Source organism: Magallana gigas, chromosome 10 (assembly GCF_963853765.1).
Source record: "Magallana gigas chromosome 10, xbMagGiga1.1, whole genome shotgun sequence".
Classification (NCBI taxonomy): Eukaryota; Metazoa; Mollusca; class Bivalvia; order Ostreida; family Ostreidae; genus Magallana; species Magallana gigas.
Window position 1 is genome coordinate 24,919,396 of NC_088862.1, and position 20,676 is coordinate 24,940,071.

The 20,676-nt window shown below is 31.9% G+C and overlaps 3 protein-coding genes across 4 annotated transcripts in view; all 3 read left to right on the plus strand.

The window, feature by feature from the left end:
• The first annotated feature begins 2,681 nt into the window (after positions 1–2,681).
• Positions 2,682–20,676, plus strand: part of LOC117683830 (tripartite motif-containing protein 2-like) — a 32,309-nt gene continuing 14,314 nt past the window's right edge. Inside the window, exons 1-2 of one of the 2 annotated variants that reach the window (XM_066073710.1) lie at positions 2,703–2,993; positions 3,215–5,829. In XM_066073710.1, the coding sequence (XP_065929782.1) occupies positions 3,249–4,913 (1,665 nt within the window). In that variant the 5' untranslated portion in view covers positions 2,703–2,993; positions 3,215–3,248 and the 3' untranslated portion in view covers positions 4,914–5,829. Of the gene's footprint in view, positions 2,994–3,214; positions 5,830–20,676 lie in introns of those variants that run through there. The other variant, XM_066073712.1, reaches the window with a different exon arrangement.
• On the plus strand, positions 11,249–14,160 carry LOC136272535 (E3 ubiquitin-protein ligase TRIM71-like). The gene is made up of 2 exons (XM_066074287.1): positions 11,249–11,330; positions 11,556–14,160. The coding sequence occupies exon 2, from the start codon at positions 11,590–11,592 to the stop codon at positions 13,231–13,233; it is 1,644 nt and encodes a 547-aa protein (XP_065930359.1). The 5' UTR covers positions 11,249–11,330; positions 11,556–11,589; the 3' UTR covers positions 13,234–14,160.
• Positions 15,393–18,069, plus strand: LOC105331244 (tripartite motif-containing protein 3-like). Its single transcript, XM_020068531.3, has 2 exons — positions 15,393–15,475; positions 15,698–18,069. The coding sequence occupies exon 2, from the start codon at positions 15,732–15,734 to the stop codon at positions 17,400–17,402; it is 1,671 nt and encodes a 556-aa protein (XP_019924090.3). The 5' UTR covers positions 15,393–15,475; positions 15,698–15,731; the 3' UTR covers positions 17,403–18,069.

Genomic DNA, 20,676 nt, shown 5'->3' on the forward strand with positions numbered 1-20,676 from the left:
TAGGACTCATTTCAACTCGAAGAGGAAAGCGTCAAATAACCATTTTTTGTATACAATTTGGTATTTCAGTCCTATTTCTTTTATTTATAGTATATGTAAACTAGTCTAAAGTGTAACAAAACAATGAAAAAAGGTTGTCCTCCTGTCTGATCAAGAGATTGTGCCAAGTTAAATTTTTTCAATACCTACTTTTCTTTTAATTTGGCAAAAAGCGAGATACCTATTTGCTTGGAACAAATAGATTTAAGAAGTGAAATCGTATAAACTGCTTATATATTTCTTAGATATTAATGCTTTAGTTATTTGAACAAATTCATGGCCACCTCAATTACTACAGCTAGGTTTACAATTTTCTTCGTTTAAATGCATACAAAACAATACAAGAAAATATTTCTATCGATAGTGCCATTTTAGCATTTTATCTAATTAATTTAATGATTTAGATGTACCATTAAGTGAACGGTTTTGAAATGTGCCTGAATGGCAAAGATATGATATACATTCACCTTTTAACTACCTTTCAGTTAACTTTCAGTTGATGAATGGCAGATATTCATCCTGTGAATGTCATAGTTTAGACTTTAAAGAACACAATAAGATATCTAACACTTTTGCATCTTCGACTGCATAAGAATAAAATGCGCGCCAAGTCATATGCACTTCAACTGCACTCGGCCTGGTATTTGCAAGGTCTATTATTTATAGGAAAGAACGTGATCTGCTCATCGTCCTAATTCCCTAAAATTCAGTATTAAAGAATTTAACTGGATATTAAATGAAGTGATTGGTGGATTATTTTTTAACAACAATCATATATCATTTCAAAAATATCACAGCGACTGTCGTTTGTTATATTTACCAATCTGCAAAAAATCAGACACATATAAAACGCTGCCCTGCAATTCGTTATGTATCTTTTTAATTGCGTAAACCGGTGCTGATCCGGAAGTTAATAAGGTTGAGTTTCAAACATCCCAACCCCCTGCTAGATCCGCGCATGAATTTTGCAACCTTAAGTTTATATGATTATCCGTTTTAAATTTTATAAACTATTTCTAAATTCGATTGAACTTTTGTAGCTTCTGCTTGTATTTAATCCTGAAAATTATATGCGGTGGATTATATATGATCGGAATATAATGCCAAATCAATGATAAAAATATTGGTGATTGTGATAGAAAATGTATATTTTTTTTTTAAAACGTGCCTACACTTCTTTTGTTTTTAATAAATGGGGGCAATAGCAGTTGCTAAAATGCAATTGAAAATCAATGAACACAAAATAAATAGTATGACTTGTACATACCATTGGCAATACAGTTTTAAAGGCGTATATAAAACGATTCCTCTTTCCTTAGTTTTAAAAATTCCCATGTATTCTTTCTTGCCCTTACCTTGGAGTTATATGGTTTGATCTTATAACTGATGTTTTGAGTGTTTGAAGCTCTGTCCCAAAAAAATTGACTCTTTTTAAGGTGTTCATCGCTTACTAATATTTATTATTGGTGATAAAAATTGAGAAAATTTAATATAATTTTTAGACACGCATGTTAATCAAGTATAAAGATGTTATCGTCGATACGAAATCATCAGGATTATTGAAACATATCAATCCTCAATGGATGATCAAAGACAACATAAGTAACATAATGATACAATTACAATTATCTAAATATGTTTTTTTATAGGCATTCACATAGCTACTTCACATTTGTATTTGGGAAAATACGGCATCCTAACTAAGAAACGTCTGAGCTTAAGATAACATCTTAAGATATGTCTTATAGTGACCATAAGATATGTTTTATAGTGACCATAAGATATGTCTTATAGTGACCATAAGATATGTCTTATAGCGACCATAAGATATGTCTTATAGCGACCATAAGATATGTCTTATAGTGACCATAAGATATGTCTTATAGTGACCATAAGATATGTCTTATAGTGACCATAAGATATGTCTTATAGTGACCATAAGATATGTCTTTCAAGATATATCTCAGAATTGTCTAAATATTAATATTATTCTTAATAAATGTCTTAAAATAGATCTTAGATAATTTCACGAACATGGCCTCTGTAGCTTACACTTAAGCAATTATTGAGACCTTGAAAATATGCAGGGTTGTTCCTTTTGTCATAAGCTTGAGTGTTGGTTCGGTGCTGTAGGATACTTTATTGCGCCTACCCCGGCGTTCTGAATTTTCTTAGAGGACATAGCAGCACAGTCTTGAAGACGTCTCCCGATGTGACAGGGAGTGTTAACCATTAATAATGCTATATCTAATCGGAAATTTAGTAACTCTCAAATTTTGATGAGGCAATGGTGAAAGATTTAATTTTTTTGTACAAATTTATAAACATTAAACAGCCACATAAAACAAGCTTACAGGTATTTGAGAGTGAATTTATTGAAATGAGAAATCGAAATTTATTTTTCCAAATGAATATTTTTAGATAATTTAATCCACAACAAAGTATAAATTACTTCTGTCGTACATGTAGAAGTGTCGCACATTTATATATTCGAGGAAAGAGCCAAGATAACAATGAAGGGAAATGTGTAAGTTGCGGGGTATCAACACTCCGGATGATGGTAAAATATTATATGATCTAACAAAATATGTAAAAACAAATCCTAACAGAAACTTTTTGAAGTAAAATGAATAATCAAGGACATCCTTAGGTTAAATGAAGAGAAAAAAGGGTGTTAAATACTTGCCATGGGACGTTGAAAAAAGGTGAACAATTCAGAGTCAAATTACTATTATTTTTGTGCAAAAATAGGATGTACTTAAATTATCAGAGGTGTGATATAGTTGGAAAAAAGAAAAATAGAGCGCTCCCATAGATCCACCACTAGCCTTGGCATTTAAATTTGAACACGTGATAGTATCGATAGACCTGGAATAAATTCGACAATCGCCATGTTTCATTCGAGGTTTAATGCCATGTTTGTGATGAAGGAATTGTTGGGAAAGAGATGAAACGTAAGAAATTTGTAAATATATTAAGTATCATAAAAAATAACAGTTTTATCAGTCGTCGAGTAAAAAAAACTGATCTACAAAAAAAAGGTCAAAATCGAGAACGTTAACAATATTTGTGTCCTACTTTCAGTTTACTGGATTTTGCTTCAAGTTAAATCAGTTATTTTGTGTAAAAAGTTTTGAAATCTTAATTTGATAGTTCATGATTTTTTTTTTGGCAGAATTCTCAATAAATACCCGTTACAGTACTTGACCATGGACCCTCGACGTAGCGCCCAGGATGTGTTACGGTGTGATCTCTGTGAGACACCTGTTCCTCCTATGTACTGCGACATTTGCCACGTACATCTATGTAAAGCATGTGTGGGGGAACATCTTTCCGAGTTTGCCAAAGAACACAAAATTGTACCCTTTGAAAAGCGAGGATCTACAACTAAATGCCCAAATCATTCTTCAAAAATATGTGAAAATTACTGTGAACAATGCGACATTCCAATCTGTGCGCAGTGCATTTACTCCACAAAACATCAAGGTCATACATTTGTCTACATAGTGAAAATACTGGAAAAACAGAGGTCAGTTTTACAGAAAGATTTACAAGAATTAGAGAAGTTAATTTTTCCCAAATATCAAGAGATTGCATCAAGTATTCCGGTTCAGAAAGGTACCCTTAAAACATCTTCACAGAAAATTGCCTCGGATATCAGCAAACATGGAGAAGAAATGCACAGACAAATAGATGTAATTATCAAGAAACTAAAATCTGATCTTGAAGAAATGGACTCCAAATACTTGGCTGCCTTAAATAAACATGAAGAAGAAATCAAACACATGCTATCTGATATCACACAGACAATTGCAGATCTGAAAAAAATATTAAATTCTGATGACATCGGCCTTGTCTCTGCCTACAAATCCCGAAATGCAGAATTCAGAAGATTCCCACCTAAACTGACGGTCACTTTACCAAGCTTTTCTCCCCAGAAAATTGACAAACAACAAATATCCGCCCACTTTGGCTCTCTATCAGAATTATCTATCGAAACAAAAGAACAAAACTACACAATGGATTTTCCGAGTACTGAGTACTCTACACCAAAGAGGTTCCTTATTGATGTGCCACAGATCATCACAGAGATAAAGACCGATTATGAATATACTGCAAATGTGTCCTGTCTGAGTGATGAGGACATCTGGATTCAGGGCAACGACAACATTTTGAAACTGTACAACCTCCAGAGAGGACTATTAACGTCGATCAAAACCAAGTCAGGGAACCATGTAACCGACTTAGCAGTCACAAGAAGAGGGGATCTAGTATATACTGATGGAATAAATATAACTGTGAACATAGTAAAGAATAAAGAAATAGAAACATTGGTCACATTACAGGGATGGACACCTCTAGGTGTCTGTAGTACCTCCTGTGGTGATATCCTGGTTGCTATGTACAATGATGATTGGTACACACCATCAAAAGTTGTGCGTTATTCTGGCTCCACTGAGAAACAAAGCATACAGTACAATGAAAATGGACAAGCTCTCTATTCATCTGGTGGTAATTCTAAACACATCAGTGAGAACAGAAACCTAGACATATGTGTCTCTGATTGGAAAGCCTGTGCAGTAGTGGTGGTCAACCAGGCAGGGAAATTCCGATTTACGTACACTGGTCTTCCCTTTTATACAAAGAAAACATTCTATCCATATGGCATCACTACAGACAGCCAAAGTCATATCCTGATAGCAGATCCTGTCAACCACGGTATCCACATTGTCGATAGCGACGGTCAGTTTCTCCGTTTTATTGACAACTGCCATTTGGAGAAACCTTTCGGTCTATGTGTAGACACAAAGGACAATCTCTTTGTGGCTGATAACAAAACATGTCAAGTAAAGAAAATTCAATATTACAAGTAATGATATTTTTCATATTTTCCAAATGCATGTTGAATGACCAGAAATTTACATATGGAACGTAAAAAACGACAATGAATATGTTTATGTTTAAAACATGTCAGCACATAGTTATGCTAGTGTTAATGTACTAGTATACTAAACCTTATGATCAGGCTTGTTGTAACAACTAATGTGTTATCACGTACTTCTATAATCAATTTAACTGACTTAACTATCCACCCATTTATATTTTATATATTATTAGTAAACATATCGTATAAAATGAATAATATATTGAAAAATGAAAGTTTCAAAAAAGTTATTAATTGTTTTCATTACATAGGTTGTGGTTTTATGCTTTTAGCCATACTACCATTTCTTTTCCAGTAAGATAAAAATAAAGAAGCTGAGTCTAATTTTTTCTAAACTAATTACATGTACTTTGGTGTTCTTTTTTACATGAAGCTTTGATATTATATCAATTTGTTTTCAAGGTTAAATTTAACTGATTTACCTGTTAATTTTATAGTACTGCCAAAAAAAGTTCAATGAAACAACTTTTGAAAAATTTAGTAAGAATTTCTTCTCTTTCGCTGAAAGTCCAATTTTGTTTGAGCCTAAACTCTTTATGTGAAAAATCTAAATGAACTGAATGTTTAAGTTTTTATTTAGCTTATAACATTTATGTAAGCCTTAAATCTTATTTTCAAGCATTACATCAATAAACAGTTTCAAAAAAGAATTGTGACAACCCCTGTGTTTTTATATATTTTGTACAATGTCTGCTTAAACATGTCAATGAGTATATTGGTTATACATGTAGAGGATTGTTCTGCTTTTCGGTATACATTTTTGGTCACCTGTACTTTAAAAGGTCTGCACATTCAACATATTTTGGATCATTTAGCAAACAGTGTTTTTAATGATTTGCACAAAATTAGTTAATTTTATGCGATATTCAACATTTTTATAATGACTTATACTTTTAATTTTTTTTTTCAATAATAACATTTTTCCGACACGTCTTTAATAATTTTAGTAAAAATTTGAGACTTTTAACTACTTTCATTGCTGATTGAATTCTTGTGCATATAAACTACGGCGTATTAGGACAAAAAGTCAACATTGTAATTTTTTACCTTTATTTTTAATCAAATAAGGGTTTTTTGGCCATATGCTTCATTCGGAAAAAAATATTTAAGGAAATGCAATATCTCTGTAAGTTGCACTTTCTGAACAGAAAGGTCAATTAAAATGCTTGCGCTATGTGTGTAGATTACTAAACATACTTTCACAAAAACCTTATAGACTTTTTTTTAATGCAGGGAACAACCTTCTTAAATGTGAGTAGTAGTATTAATCTACGGACTTGATAGTATTGGGTTCACATAATTTTTTTTTATCAAACTGGATGTTGTAAATTGTACAATCAAACCTTTATAATAATGAAACCAAATATTTTTATAGATAGTTTATGTATCTATATTTTTATTAATATTTTTATTATATATATAAAAATTATTGAGTTAAAATGAATGTATATATAAACAATCATTTAGGAAAGAAATAATCTATATAGTGTAACTTTGGAATTTTTATATTTTGCATGCTTTATATTTTTATATTTTCATACAGAGCTCCAACTGACTTCTTGTACGGGAGTTTGATATCGTCCAAAAATGGCCACGCCATTAGGTCCTCTTTAATAATAATCCCTCTTTGAAATAGGAACGTTAAAATATTCTTTTGAGTCAACATTTAACAGTTTTACATTAATTAATTTAAGTTTGAACATGTCTATACAATCTTTTTAAATCTGACAGTGTGTAAATCTAATACAAAAATCATACCGTTAAGTGGTTTATGACTATTTATACAATACCGGTTTGCTACACTGAATCATCTTGTTCCTTCTTTCGGTTTCAATGAAACAATCAATAAAACAATTAATAAAATGTTATTCTACGAAATCATCCTGATTTTGTTTTTATATTTCGATAGGAATGTACTCCTATTGTGTAATCATGTTGTAAACCAGGATGTTTACAAGCTCTGCTTTTGTTCAATTATTTTTATTATAATATGAAAGGACATAATAATATTATTATTTGCTATTTTGATTCTTCGCCAGGTGTTTGATTGCCTTCTCGTTGTTCTACCATCTTTTAAAATTAATAAAATTGAACATGATATTAACGTATGTGTCATCTTTTCATTTTTTGTTTTTTCAACATCATACCAAATCTAGTCACTTATTTATTCACATAATTATAATTTTTTCCAGATTCTCAATGTTAATGCAAACTTTTTAACAAAGTTTTTAAAACAATCAAACGCTGTCTTATGTATCCGTTTTCATGGGTTGATATTTTGCTAAAAGCTTATTTTTATTTCATTTCTCCTTCGTTTTACGCCTCCAAAAAATAGAGAAAATACTGCCTAATTTATTAAAATCATAAGCGGACGATTTCTTCCGATTTGGTCCTGTGATTACAAATCACTTTAATTATATTAATTCAAATTGATTAGTTAGTTTTGTAGACATTCAAATGGCAAAAAACAATACACGTGTAACTTTTCTTTTTTTAAATTAATTTTTGTAGAAAAAAGAGTCAATCTTAGGTGTTTGGATACAAGGATCAAGGAATTCTGTAACGTTGCCATATTTGACAGACAATGGCGAACCTCTTTCTTATATAGGACCATCAGTTTATTTAGGTAGTGGTCTTACGTCTTTAGGAATGGTTTTCAGAAATGTTTGTTTCATGGGAAATATATGTTGCGCTTCATTTTATTTGTGAAATTTGATTTGCTGAAAATTGCAATAATTGTATTTAATTTCATACTGTATTGATATCATAATTAAATAAAAGTTAAAACTAAAAACATTTGCTTGATTCTTAAAATAATCATTTTTCATCCCAATTTTAGCAATCATTTCAGAAAAAATATCATATCTGTTTGGGGCCCAATATTTCAAAAAATGGCATATTGCATGTTTCATGGGTCCCAAATAAAAAAAATGAACATTTGAGGTCACCATAATCATATCCAAGAAGTTTTCCGATGATTAACATTACTTGTTTTTCAGGTGCAAAAGAATCTTATATGGGGGGAAATTATTCGAATAAAGTTGAGCTGAATGTGTAAATTTTTTAAGTCTTATTTCTGGTAAAGCTGTGGGAATCTCAGGAAGTAAATAAAACAGTTAAGGAATCATTGTATCCCCACGGTATTGCTACAGACAGCCAGAGTCGGATTCTGACAGCAGACCATGACAATAATCGTATCCACATCCTTGATCAGGACGGAAAGTTCCTCCCCTACATTGAGATTTGTAATTTACGGAGTGTATATGGTTTCTGTGTGGAAATCAAAGACAACCTCTTTGTGGCTGAGTTCAAAACAAGTAAATTGAAAAAAAATCCAATATTACTTTTTAAGTGAAAAATGTAAATAACTGAATAAATTTCTACATAGCTGTCTATAATATGCATGCATGCCTTATCATTTATTTTCACACATTCTGTTTATAAACTCAATAAATTAATAAATATATAAATAAACATAAATATAAATAAATGTGACAACCCGTGTGTTTATAAATAATTTGTACAATGTCTCCACAAAAAAAAAAACATGTCAGTGTGTATCGACTGTAGAGTTTTTTTTTTTCGTCTGTGATCCGATAGACATTATGGGTCACCTTTAGTTCGAAAAGTCTGCATATTCAACATATTTCGGAATATTTTGCAAATAGTTTTTTGATCATTTGCCTAAAATTAGAGTTTTTATGCATTATTTAAAATTTGAATTATTGACTCATTTTTTTATTTTTTCTTTAAATATACGGGTTTTCTATTGTTGTTTTATTAAACTCATATAAAGTCGTATAGAATATTCCCTAACTCTCTACAAAATCGCTAGTACGAACAAATTAATATCTCCGCTACTAGTTACAACTTCTAGCATAAAGTAAACATAACTAGTACTGAACTAGTAAATATGAATTAAATTAGCACTATAACTAGAAATAACAATTAAATAAACCCTATTAATATAAATGTACTTCAGTCACGTACATGTACAATGTAGGTACAGAAACACTACAAACCTTAGCACACAACAATAAGGAGAGAGCACATGTTTCTCAGCGTCTGGGTATTTATAGAGTATCAAAAGCACACGTTAAATTATGACCAATAAAATACGTTAATCTCATCCCGTTAAAAAGATTATCCAATCATAATCCCGTTTTCGTATCAATTTACATGAAATTGCAAAAAATATTTCTGTTCAGTAAATAAATAAAACAATTTTAAAATAATTGAATGCAAGCTAAAAAATAATAACTTATAAGTATTTTATAATAGATGTAGACAAGTAAATCAAATGCATCCACCAAAATGCACTTCGTTATAAAAATAGAATACGGAGCTATGGGTAATTTCAAGAAAAAGCAAAATGGCCGCAACGTAAACAACCAAAGCATGTGTGGAAAGAACTACGGGACGACCCCTGTCAATCATTACTAACTACTTTAAGTTAGAGATAACACCAGACTGGTAAGGGTACCAATACTAAAGATTGTTATTAATATAAAAATATATAAATAATAAAGCATAACAGTCAATTCAAGTGTTACGTCACAGAAATCATACCGATACACATGTAAATCACTAAGACAGCGAAAACATTCATGAAGAATTAAAAATGAATTAAGGGAATTATAATGTTACATGAAAAATGGTCATCGTAGTAGGGCACGTGTACTAATCGCCTCACAATCAATTTCAGATCCGCCAAAAATTTAAATTTTAGATTCTAGACTAGATCTCTCTTTTGTGGTTTCAGTTAATTGTAATAAATAGTGGCAACTTTTCTCTAAATTTATGAACAAAATGTCAAAAACTATTAATACTTCATGGAAATTTTCTTTTTTTGCATCACATTTCTGGTATATCTGTCCTCAAACGATTTAGTGATTCAGTCATAATACTTGTCATTTATTATAGATTTTTTTGCAAATTTATTATGTAATTGTGATTTTGAAACACATTTAAAATATTTTTTAAGTCTCCTAAAATATCTTGTTGGTATTAATTTCATACATATAGATACACTAAATTGATGCTTATAACAAAATGATGAGAAAAATATTTTGTACATACATTAATCTTATTTAAAATCACCTGCATTTATATTCATACTCTGAATAAAGTATTTATTAATCGTATTTAAAAATATCATGCTTCATCAATTTAGTATAAAGAATTCATTGCGTTCACCAAATAATGAAGAGAAAACAGATATCAATTTTTTAAAAGAATTACTCTATAAACTTTGGTCTTAACAAAAAACTTTTGAACCGGTCCAAAAAAGGTTAAAAACATCAAAACTTCGTTGAAAATTTATTATATCAAGTACTGGAATAAGAATATCTCATGTTAAATAAAGAGATAAGTGGACACCATTACTCACCTGATCCATAAAATCCAGCCGTTACTTACAATTGTAAATATGTTTACTAATATAAAATAATATAATAATCAATGATGATAATTATTTATCTACGTAACATAAAATGTTTTTCATATTAAATCTCTTATATTCATACTGTAACATTTTGAAACCTGTAGCTTATTCTAAAGTATATTAAAACATTTAAAATAAGCATAGTTGTTCCTCTTGTTATAAGCTGGTGTGTTGTTGCGGCGCTGAAATGGTCCTCTAATTATCTTTTTTTTAAAAATTCTGTTATTAAAGTAATTACAGAGACGTACATGAGGACACTGAAATAATAAAAACAACATGCCCCCTCAATATGTAGGGTGCAAACATTAAACAGACAAAAGAGAGCTTTAATGAAATCAAATGGTTTTATATATTGGAGAAATTCATATTCTTTACTTTTCAAAGAATATTTCTAAAATGTTTAATCAACAACAGAATGTGAATCCTTCAGATGTGTTGTAGAAGATCTATATATTCCCGGAGAGCCCATATATCATTATGCAGGTACGTCATTTATGGATATTATCACACTTGATTAGGGGAACATTTTATATCACCTTACAAAATATGTTTAAAAAGGCAAATGAATAAATTTTTTAAAAAAATAATAAACAACCGTGGGGTGCGTGAAGAAAAGGGATGTCAATTTTTTGAGACGTTGAATAAAGGCGAACAATTTACAGTAAGATAGCTATTATTTTTGTGTGAAAATTGGACAAAAGTCGGAGGTGCAACGCCATATCTACCCATATTTTAAAGTTGGCACTTTTAAAAGAGAAAGTAGGACGCCCCAATGATCCACCCCTAACCTAGGCGTTTTAATTTGAACACGTGATAGTGTCGTTAGATACGACAGTCGTCGTGTGACAGTCGAAAGATTTCAGCCATGTTAGTGATTTGGGAATTGGTTTGAAAGAGGTGAAAGTAAGAATTTTGTATTTTTGTATCACAAGTCAACCGTTTTTTTCAGTTAATAACCCGTTAAGATAAAAAAAAAAGTGATCTACAAAAAATATCAATATCGAAAATTTTAACTATTTACGTGTCCTACTTTCAATTTACTTGTTATTAACTTAAAAATATATCAGCTTTTTGTGTAAAAAGTTCTAAAATTATAATTTGATAGTTCATGATTTCGGTATTTTGCAGAATCCTCAACAAATACCCGTTACGGTACCTGACAATGGATCCTGAGTACAGCCTGCAGGATGTGTTACGGTGTGATCTATGTGAGACACCTGTTCCCTCTATGCACTGCGACATTTGCCACATACATCTGTGTAAAGCATGTGTGGGGGAACATCACTCTGACTTTGCCAAAGAACACAAAATTGTACAATTTCAAATGCGGGGATCTACACCTAAATGCCCAAATCACTCTTCAAAAATATGTGAACTTCACTGTGAACAATGCGACATTCCAATCTGTGCGCAGTGCATTTCTTCCACAAAACATCAAGGTCATACATTTGTCTACATAGAGAACATTCTGGAAAAACAAACATCTGTCTTACAGAAAGATTTACAAGAATTAGAGATGTCTATTTTGCCCAAATATCAAGAGATTGCATCAAACATTCCGGTTCAGAAAGCTAATCTTAAAAAAAACTCACAGAAAATTGCCTCGGATATTAGCAAACATGGAGAAGAAATGCACAGGGAAATAGATATAATTATCAAGAAACTAAAATCTGATCTTGATGATATGGACTCCAAATATCTGACTGCCTTAAATAAACTTGAAGATGAAATCAAACAAATGCTTTCTGATATCACAAGGACAATTACAGATCTGAAAAAATTTATCATTTTCGAAGAAGCCGGCTTTGTCTCTGACTACAAATCTAGAAATGCAGAATTCAGAAGATTGCCACCTAAACTGATGGTTACTCTACCAAGCTTTTCTCCTCAGACAATTGACAAACATCAGATGTTTGAACAGTTTGGCTCTCTGTCTGAATTATCTATCGAAACAGAAGAATACAACTACAAACTAGGTACTGAGCACTCTCCAGCAGAGAGGTCCCTTATTGATGTGCCACAGATAGTCACAGAGATAAAAACCGATTATACATATGCTGAAAATGTGTCCTGTCTGAATGATGAGGACATCTGGATTCAGGGTAACAACAACATTTTGAGACTGTACAACATCAAAATAGGGCTACTGAAGTCAATCAAAACCAAGTCAGGGAAGCGTGCAGAGGACGTAGCAGTAAAAAGAAGTGGGGATTTAGTATATACTGATAAAACAAATAAAACTGTAAACATAGTGAGGAATGAAGAAATAGAGACAGTGATCACACTACATGGATGGAAACCTCGCGGTGTCTGTAGTACCTCCTCTGGTGATATCCTAGTTGTTTTGGACAGTGATGATTGGCAAACACCATCAAAAGTTGTGTGTTATTCTGACTTCATTGAGAAACAAAGCATACAATACAATGAAAATGGACAAGCTCTCTATTCATCAGGTGATTTTACTAAATACATCAGTGAGAACAGGAACCAAGATATCTGTGTATCAGATTATGGATTCCATGCAGTTGTTGTGGTCAACCAGGCAGGGAAACTCCGGTTTGTGTATACTGGTCTTCCGGAATCATTCGATCCATATGGCATCACTACAGACAGCCAAAGTCGGATCCTGATAGCAGATCTTGAGAATCACCGTATCCACATTATCGATAAAGACGGCCAGTTTCTCCGATTAATTGACAACTGCCATTTAAAGGAACCATTTGGTCTATGTGTAGACACAAAGGACAATCTCTTTGTGGCTGATAGCAAAACATGTAAAGTAAAGAAAATTCAATATTACAAGTAATCATAGAGTTCATAGTTTCCAAATGCATGCCAATTAAATGACCAAGAATATACATATTGAATGTAAAATACGACATTGAATATGTTTATGTTTAAAACATGTAAGCATATACTATAGATTCCTGATTAAACGCAAGGAATTAATAATCGCGTAATTTTGCGCGCGTGAAGCACCCTTCGCGGATTTTAAAATCTCGCCATTATTTTCTGAGAGTTAAGACTAAAAGCAATGGAGAAAAGTACGTTCGTGATTTCATATTCCTGCGATTTAATGCAAACCAGTGGTATCGCGGAATGAAGTACTCGCGTAATATAAGGAATTTAAAATAGTTACGCTAATGTAAATGTACTAGTATCCTATATCTCATGATCAAGCTTGTTGTAATAACAAATATATTATCGTGTGCCTTTTTAATCAGTTTAACTGACTAAACTATCTACCTATTTATAATTCATATATCACTTGTAAACATATCGTATAAAACGAATGATACATTGAAATATGATAGTTTTTAAAAATTTATTAATTGTTTCTATCACATATGTTGTGTTTTTATGCTTTGAGCCATACTGACATTAATTTCGAGTAAGACAAAAAAAACGAAGCTGAGTCTAGTTATCTCTAACATAAGTACATGTACTTTGATTATTTTTTCATGAAGCTTCGATATCATATCAAATATTTTCAAGATAGAATACAACTGATTTATCTGTTAATTTTTTAGTACTGCCAAAAATAGTTCAATGAAACAACGTTGATAAAAATTTAATCAGAATATCTACTCTTTCGCTAAAAGTCCTAAACTCTTTATGTGAAGAATGTAAATGAACTGAATAATCATGTTTTTATATAGCTTTGTATAACATTCATGTACGCATTAAATCTTATTTTCACGCATTAAATCAATAAACAGTTTCAATCAAGAATAGTGACAACCCCTGTGTTTTTATATTTTTTGTACAATGTCTGCTTAAAACAAGTCAATGAGTATATTGGTTATCGTTGGAGAGGGTGGTTCTGCTTCTCGGTAGACAATTTTGGTCACCTGTACTTTATAAAGTTTGCACATTCAACATATTTTGGATTATTTAGTAAATATTGTTTTTAATGATTTGCACAAAATTAATTTATTTTATGCGATATTGAACATTTCAATAATGATTCGTACTTACATGTATAATTTCTTTTTTCATTAAAAAGAACTTTCTGACAATTCTTTAATAATTAAGTAAACATTTGAGACTTTTAAATAATTTCATTGCTGGTTGAATTTTTGTGCATGAAAACTTTGTCGTATTAGGACAAAAAAGTCAACATTCTAATTTTTACCTTTCTTTTTAATCAAATAAGTTTATATTGTCATATGCTTCATTCGGAAAAAAATAATTAAGGAAAATGCAAAATCTCTGTAAGTTGCACTTAGAACAGAAAGGTCAATTAAAATGCTTACGCTATGTGTGAAGATAACTAAAAATACTTTCGCAAAAACCTCAAAGTCTTTTTTCAAAAGCAGGGAACAACTTTCTTAAATGTGAGTAGTATTACTTCTGTACAGACTTGATAGTACTGGGTTCATATAAGTTTTATATCAAACTGAATGATTGTATTTCAGTTTATAACACCATGTCCCTCATTATGTAGGGTATGAACATTAAACAGTCACAACAGAGATTAAATAAAATCAAAAGTAATTTTACATAATTGAGAAATTCATATTCTTTTCAAAAAATATTTGTATAATTTACAACAGAGTGTCAATCCTTCAGTTGTGTTTTTGCAGATCTATATATTCGCGGAGAGAACATTTGTTATGAAGAGAGGAGTGCAATTTGCGGGTATCATCACATTTGATTAAAGGTAAATATTATATCACTTAACAAACAATGTTTGTATAGGCAACTGAATAAATTTCTTTAAAAACCATAAAAGACAATGGGTTACGTGAAAAACATATTTTGAGACGTTGAATAAAGGCAAACAATTTACAGAAATAAAGATAACTATTATTCTTATGTAAAAATCGAACAATTTATTAGAAGTGGGATGCCTTATCTACCAATATTGTAAAGTTGGTCCTTTTTAAAAAGGAAGTGTGAAGCCCTTATTGATCCACCCCTATCTTGGGCATTTAAATTTGAACACGTGATACTATCGTTAGATACGTGTACGTCAGTCGTCATGTAACAGGAAAAACATTGCAGACATGTTTGAGATTCAGGAATTGGTGTGGAGGAGATGAAACGTAAGAACTGTGTATTAATTCATCACAAAATCGACCTTTTCATCACTTAATCACACGTTAAGATAACAATTTATTGACAAAAAAGGTCAAAATCGAGAACTTAAACATATTTGCGTCCAACTTTCGTTTTACTGGTTTTTGCTGCAAGTTATATCAGCCTTTTTGTGTAAAATGTTCTGAATTCATAACTCGATAGTTCATGATTTCTTGGGTTTTTTGCAGAATTCTCAATAAATACCCTTTACAGTACTTGACCATGGACCCTCGACGTAGCGCCCAGGATGTGTTACGGTGTGATCTCTGTGAGACACCTGTTCCTCCTATGTACTGCGACATTTGCCACATTCATCTGTGTAAAGCATGTGTGGGAGAACATCTTTCCGAGTTTGCCAAAGAACACAAAATTGTACCATTTGAAAAGCGAGGATCTTCAACTAAATGCCCAAATCATTCTTCAAAAATATGTGAACTTTACTGTGAACAATGCGACATTCCAGTTTGCGTGCAGTGCACTTCTTCTACGGAACATCAAGGCCATACATTTGTCTACATAGTGAACATTCTGGAAAAACAGAGGGCAGCTGTACAACAAGATTTACAAGAATTAGAGAAGTTTATTTTCCCCAAATATCAAGCGATTTCATCAAACATTCCGGTTCAAAAAGCTAATCTTAATAAATCCTCACAGAAAGTTACCTCGGATATCAGCAAACATGGAGAAAAAATGCACAGAGAAATAGATAAAATTATTAAGAAACTAAAATTTGATCTTGATGAAATGGACTCAAAATATCTGACGGTGCTAAATAAGCATGAAGATGATATCAAACATATGGTGTCTGATATTACACAGATAATTGCAGATCTGAGAAAATTAGTAAATTCTGATGACGCGGGCCTTATGTTTGCCTACAAATCCAGAAATGCAGAACTCAGAAGATTGCCACCTAAACTGACGGTAACTTTACCAAGCTTTTCTCCCCAGAAAATTGACAAGCACCAAATATACGAACACTTTGGCTCTCTATCAGAATTATCTATCGACACAGAAGAACACAACTACACAATGGATTCTGCGAGTACTGAGCACTCTACACCAGAGAGGTCCCTTATTGATGTGCCACAGATCATCACAGAGATAAAGACCGATTATACATCTATTGCAACTGTGTCCTGTCTGAGTGATGAGGACATCTGGATTCGGGGTAGCAGCAATATTTTGAAACTGTATAACCTCCAGAGAGGACTACTAAAGTATATACAAACCAAGTCAGGTAACTGGGCAGACGACACAGCGGTGATAGGAAACGGGGATCTTGTATATACTGATGAAAAAAATAGAACTGTGAACATAGTAAAGAAAAAAGAAATAGAGACAGTGATATTGATCACACTAAAGGGGTGGAAACCTCGCGGTGTCTGTAGTACCTCCTCTGGTGATATCCTGGTTGTAATGGAAAGTAATGAAAGAGAAACACAAGCAAAAGTAGTGCGTTATTCCGGCTCCACAGAGAAACAAAGAATCCAGTACGATGACAAAGGACAACCTCTCTATTCATCAGGTGGTTGTACTAAATATATCAGTGAGAACAGGAACCTAGATATATGTGTGTCTGATTGGAGAGCCCATGCAGTAGTGGTGGTCAATCAGGCTGGCAAACTGCGGTTTACTTACAATGGCATATCAGCTACTACCAATGTATCATTTGACCCATATGGCATCACTACAGACAGCCAAAGTCATATCCTGATTGCAGATCGTGACAACAACCGTATCCACATAATCGATAAAGACGGACAATTCCTCCGGTTCATTGACAACTGTCATTTAAAGAACCCATACGGTTTATGTGTAGACACCAGAGACAACCTCTTTGTGGCTGAGAATGATACACGTAAATTAAAGAAAATTCAATATTACATGTAATCAAAGTGTTTATAATTTTCAAATGCATGTGAACTAAATGACCATGAGTAATTTATATTGAATGTAAAAAATAGCAATGAATGTTTATTTTGAAAACATGTCAGAGCATAAAAATTCTATTGTTTATGTATACTATGCATCATGGTAATGCTTCTTGCAATAATTAATGTGTTATCGTGCTCTTTTTTTCATGAGTTTAACTGACAAAACTATCCACCCATTTATAGTTATTATGCCTATTATTACTAGTAAATAAATTATATTGTGTGTTAAATGAAATATATATACTGTGGTTTCATTAATATTCAAGGGTATCATTTTTCGTGGATTAAGTGAAAATCACATTTTCAAGGCTACGAAAATTCGTGGCCAATCACCCTATCAGTACAAACTGTTAGTAGAACTTGCACTTCAATTACATTTAATTTCATGGATCAACTTAACAACGAAATCCATGAGAATTGGTATTCAACGAATATTAATGAAACCACTATATTAAAAAGTTTTAAAATGTTATTGTTTTTCTAATTACATTATTCATAATCACTAAGGAAAATGTTGATTTGGAATAAAACACAATTAATCAAGTTATAGTAATGCCCCTACGACTGCATGAAAAAAAGCAGAACAAATCCAATGATTTATGCTTCACTGACATATCCTTTTTTCCGAGTTAGATACAATGTAGCATGATTTATGCTACACTGACATATCCTTTTTTCCGAGGTAGATACAATGTAGTATGAATTAGCTCAAGTCTAATTATTTCTGCCCTAGACATTTTGATAAAATTTGTTGCATTCAGTCTTATTACAGTCTGAATTATTTTAATTCAGATTTGAAATAATTTATTTACCATCACAGTTATCGACATGATCAGGATCGTTGCAAAATTATTCAAATTGTACTTCAAGACACGTTGGAAATATGTTGGAAAAGTGCTAATTTTCATCCTTTTTTGTATTGTTTTATATTTCTGCCCTTTTTCTCAAAGAAAGATTAGACCTTTAGGTTGATCAGATGGTCATATTAAAGTTGATTTTTTTTAATGTCCAATCCCAGTTTAATAGACGTATTGCAGTATACATATTGGTGTACAAAAATAATTAAAAACATAAAATAATTTAGAGTGCTTAATATATTTCCTCTTCTGGTGCCCTTTTGATAAATTACAAGTGAAAAATTCACAGTCGTCTCAATTACAAGAGCATGTTATACTTGTTACTCAGTTTGATGCATAGTTTACATTTTGAGAATAATGCTGTCAAAAGCGCGATTTTAAACTTTACCAGCTGATCATTGTCGTAAATTAAAACTTTAAACCTATAAACGCCAATTTGCATTAAAACACAAGGTTAATTATTTAATAGGAAGGAAATTAAACTGTTTATCTATCGGATTCCCTAAGAATCAGTTTTCCAGAATTTGTACATGCACAGATAGGCGATATTAGGTTTATGATCGTTATTTTTGTTAATTTGTTAACCATCCAGCCTCCTTAGTTTAAGACGAAAGCTCTACACCGGCTGATTGTAGCGTACGGTGTCCGAGCTACATTGGTCGCATGGAGTATCTATTGTATGCATGCCAAATCTAGCTATGAGGGGAACATTGTACATGTACTGTACATTGTAAATCTATATATTTACATCTACTAAGTATTATTCCCTCTATTTCTTACGGAAACTTATAGTTAATTCATAGCTCTATAGAAACTCAATAGATTGAAATCTACACGCCTCGTTTATTGATTGGTCGAAATCCAAAGCGGCTGAAACTGACAAGAAAGTGACAGGACCAAACTTAACACGCCCATTTTATCGATTGGTCGAGACCTACAACTACCTAGGAAAAATCACTGACTGCACGAAATAATCATGACGACGTCAGACTTATAGTCTCACAGGAGACGATTTGGCTGTTTCTTTTAGTTAACGTACTTACGTACATTAACAGTTATTTAGTGAATTTTACTTACTTTTCATAATAAAAGAAAGATGTTAATATAAACAATAAAATGCTTTCTTTGATGATTCATTCGGGTAATGAAGGTAGCGATCATTGCAGAAAAAATTTACATAATCTGCTAACGCGGGTTATGTATTTTTTTCTGCAATGTCGCTACCTTCATATCCCGAATGAATCGCCAAAGAAAGCATTTTATTGTTTAAATTTATAAATTAAGGCATTTTGCTAATAAACTACAAATGCCTGTACCGTAGTACTTGCTTACACCTTTGGTATTTCAACACATTCGTGATGATGTCTGTAAGGTATAATTGAACTTTAACTGATAAGTTGTATTATTGTGAAATTAATCAAAAACCTACTTTCATTTTCAAATAGCAAAAATGAGAGCAAGTTTATTACTGGTTTATTGGTTTAACATCCTCCACAAATTATATATTAGGGTTATATAAAGTCATATTTCGTTTTGTAGGTATAAGAAAATACACGAAATTACGTCCCCATGAACCTATAAAATTCCAGCAATCCACGAAAATTGACCCCCACGAAATATGATGATTCTACAGAATGAATGCAAATGGATAATAATACATAACCTAGTGTGTTTTAACTTCATACTTTTTATACCACGACTGGTTGGTTGTAAACATAAGACATTAATTTGTAAACACTAATGGACTTTAGAGAGAGGTACACTAAATACCCATTCACTGGTTTGAAATAGATGTAGATACAGTAAAACTAAAGTTTATCTTTTTCGGTCATCTGCAACAAAGACACAATGTACATGAACATATTATCCATTTCATTTTGGATAATTCATCCCTACCCGCTCCTCTTAATATCCAACAACCCGTAGTTCAAGCTGAAGTACATGTAGCAACCTTGAAAATAAGTAGGGTTGTTTCTCTTGTCAGTAGTTGGTGCGTTTTGTAGCGCTGTTGGAGAATCCATTGCGCCCACCTCGTCATTGTGCATTTCAATGATGCAACGGGTCAGCCTCGGTGTGACATGGAGTTTAAACTATAAACGACGATGCAATTTGGATGGGGCAACGGTGAAAGATTTATGTTTAATATACAAATTCATTAACATTAAACAGTCACATAAGACAGGCTTACAGAGATTTGAAAGTAAATTTGTATAATAAAGAAATGGAAATCAATTTTTCCAAAGGAATATTTTTAAGATAATTTAATCCAAGACAAAGTGTACATAAGATTACTTCAGTCGTAGAAGTGTTGCACATTTATATACTCTAGGAGAGCGCACAGATTACAATGAAATGGAAATACCAATTGCATTC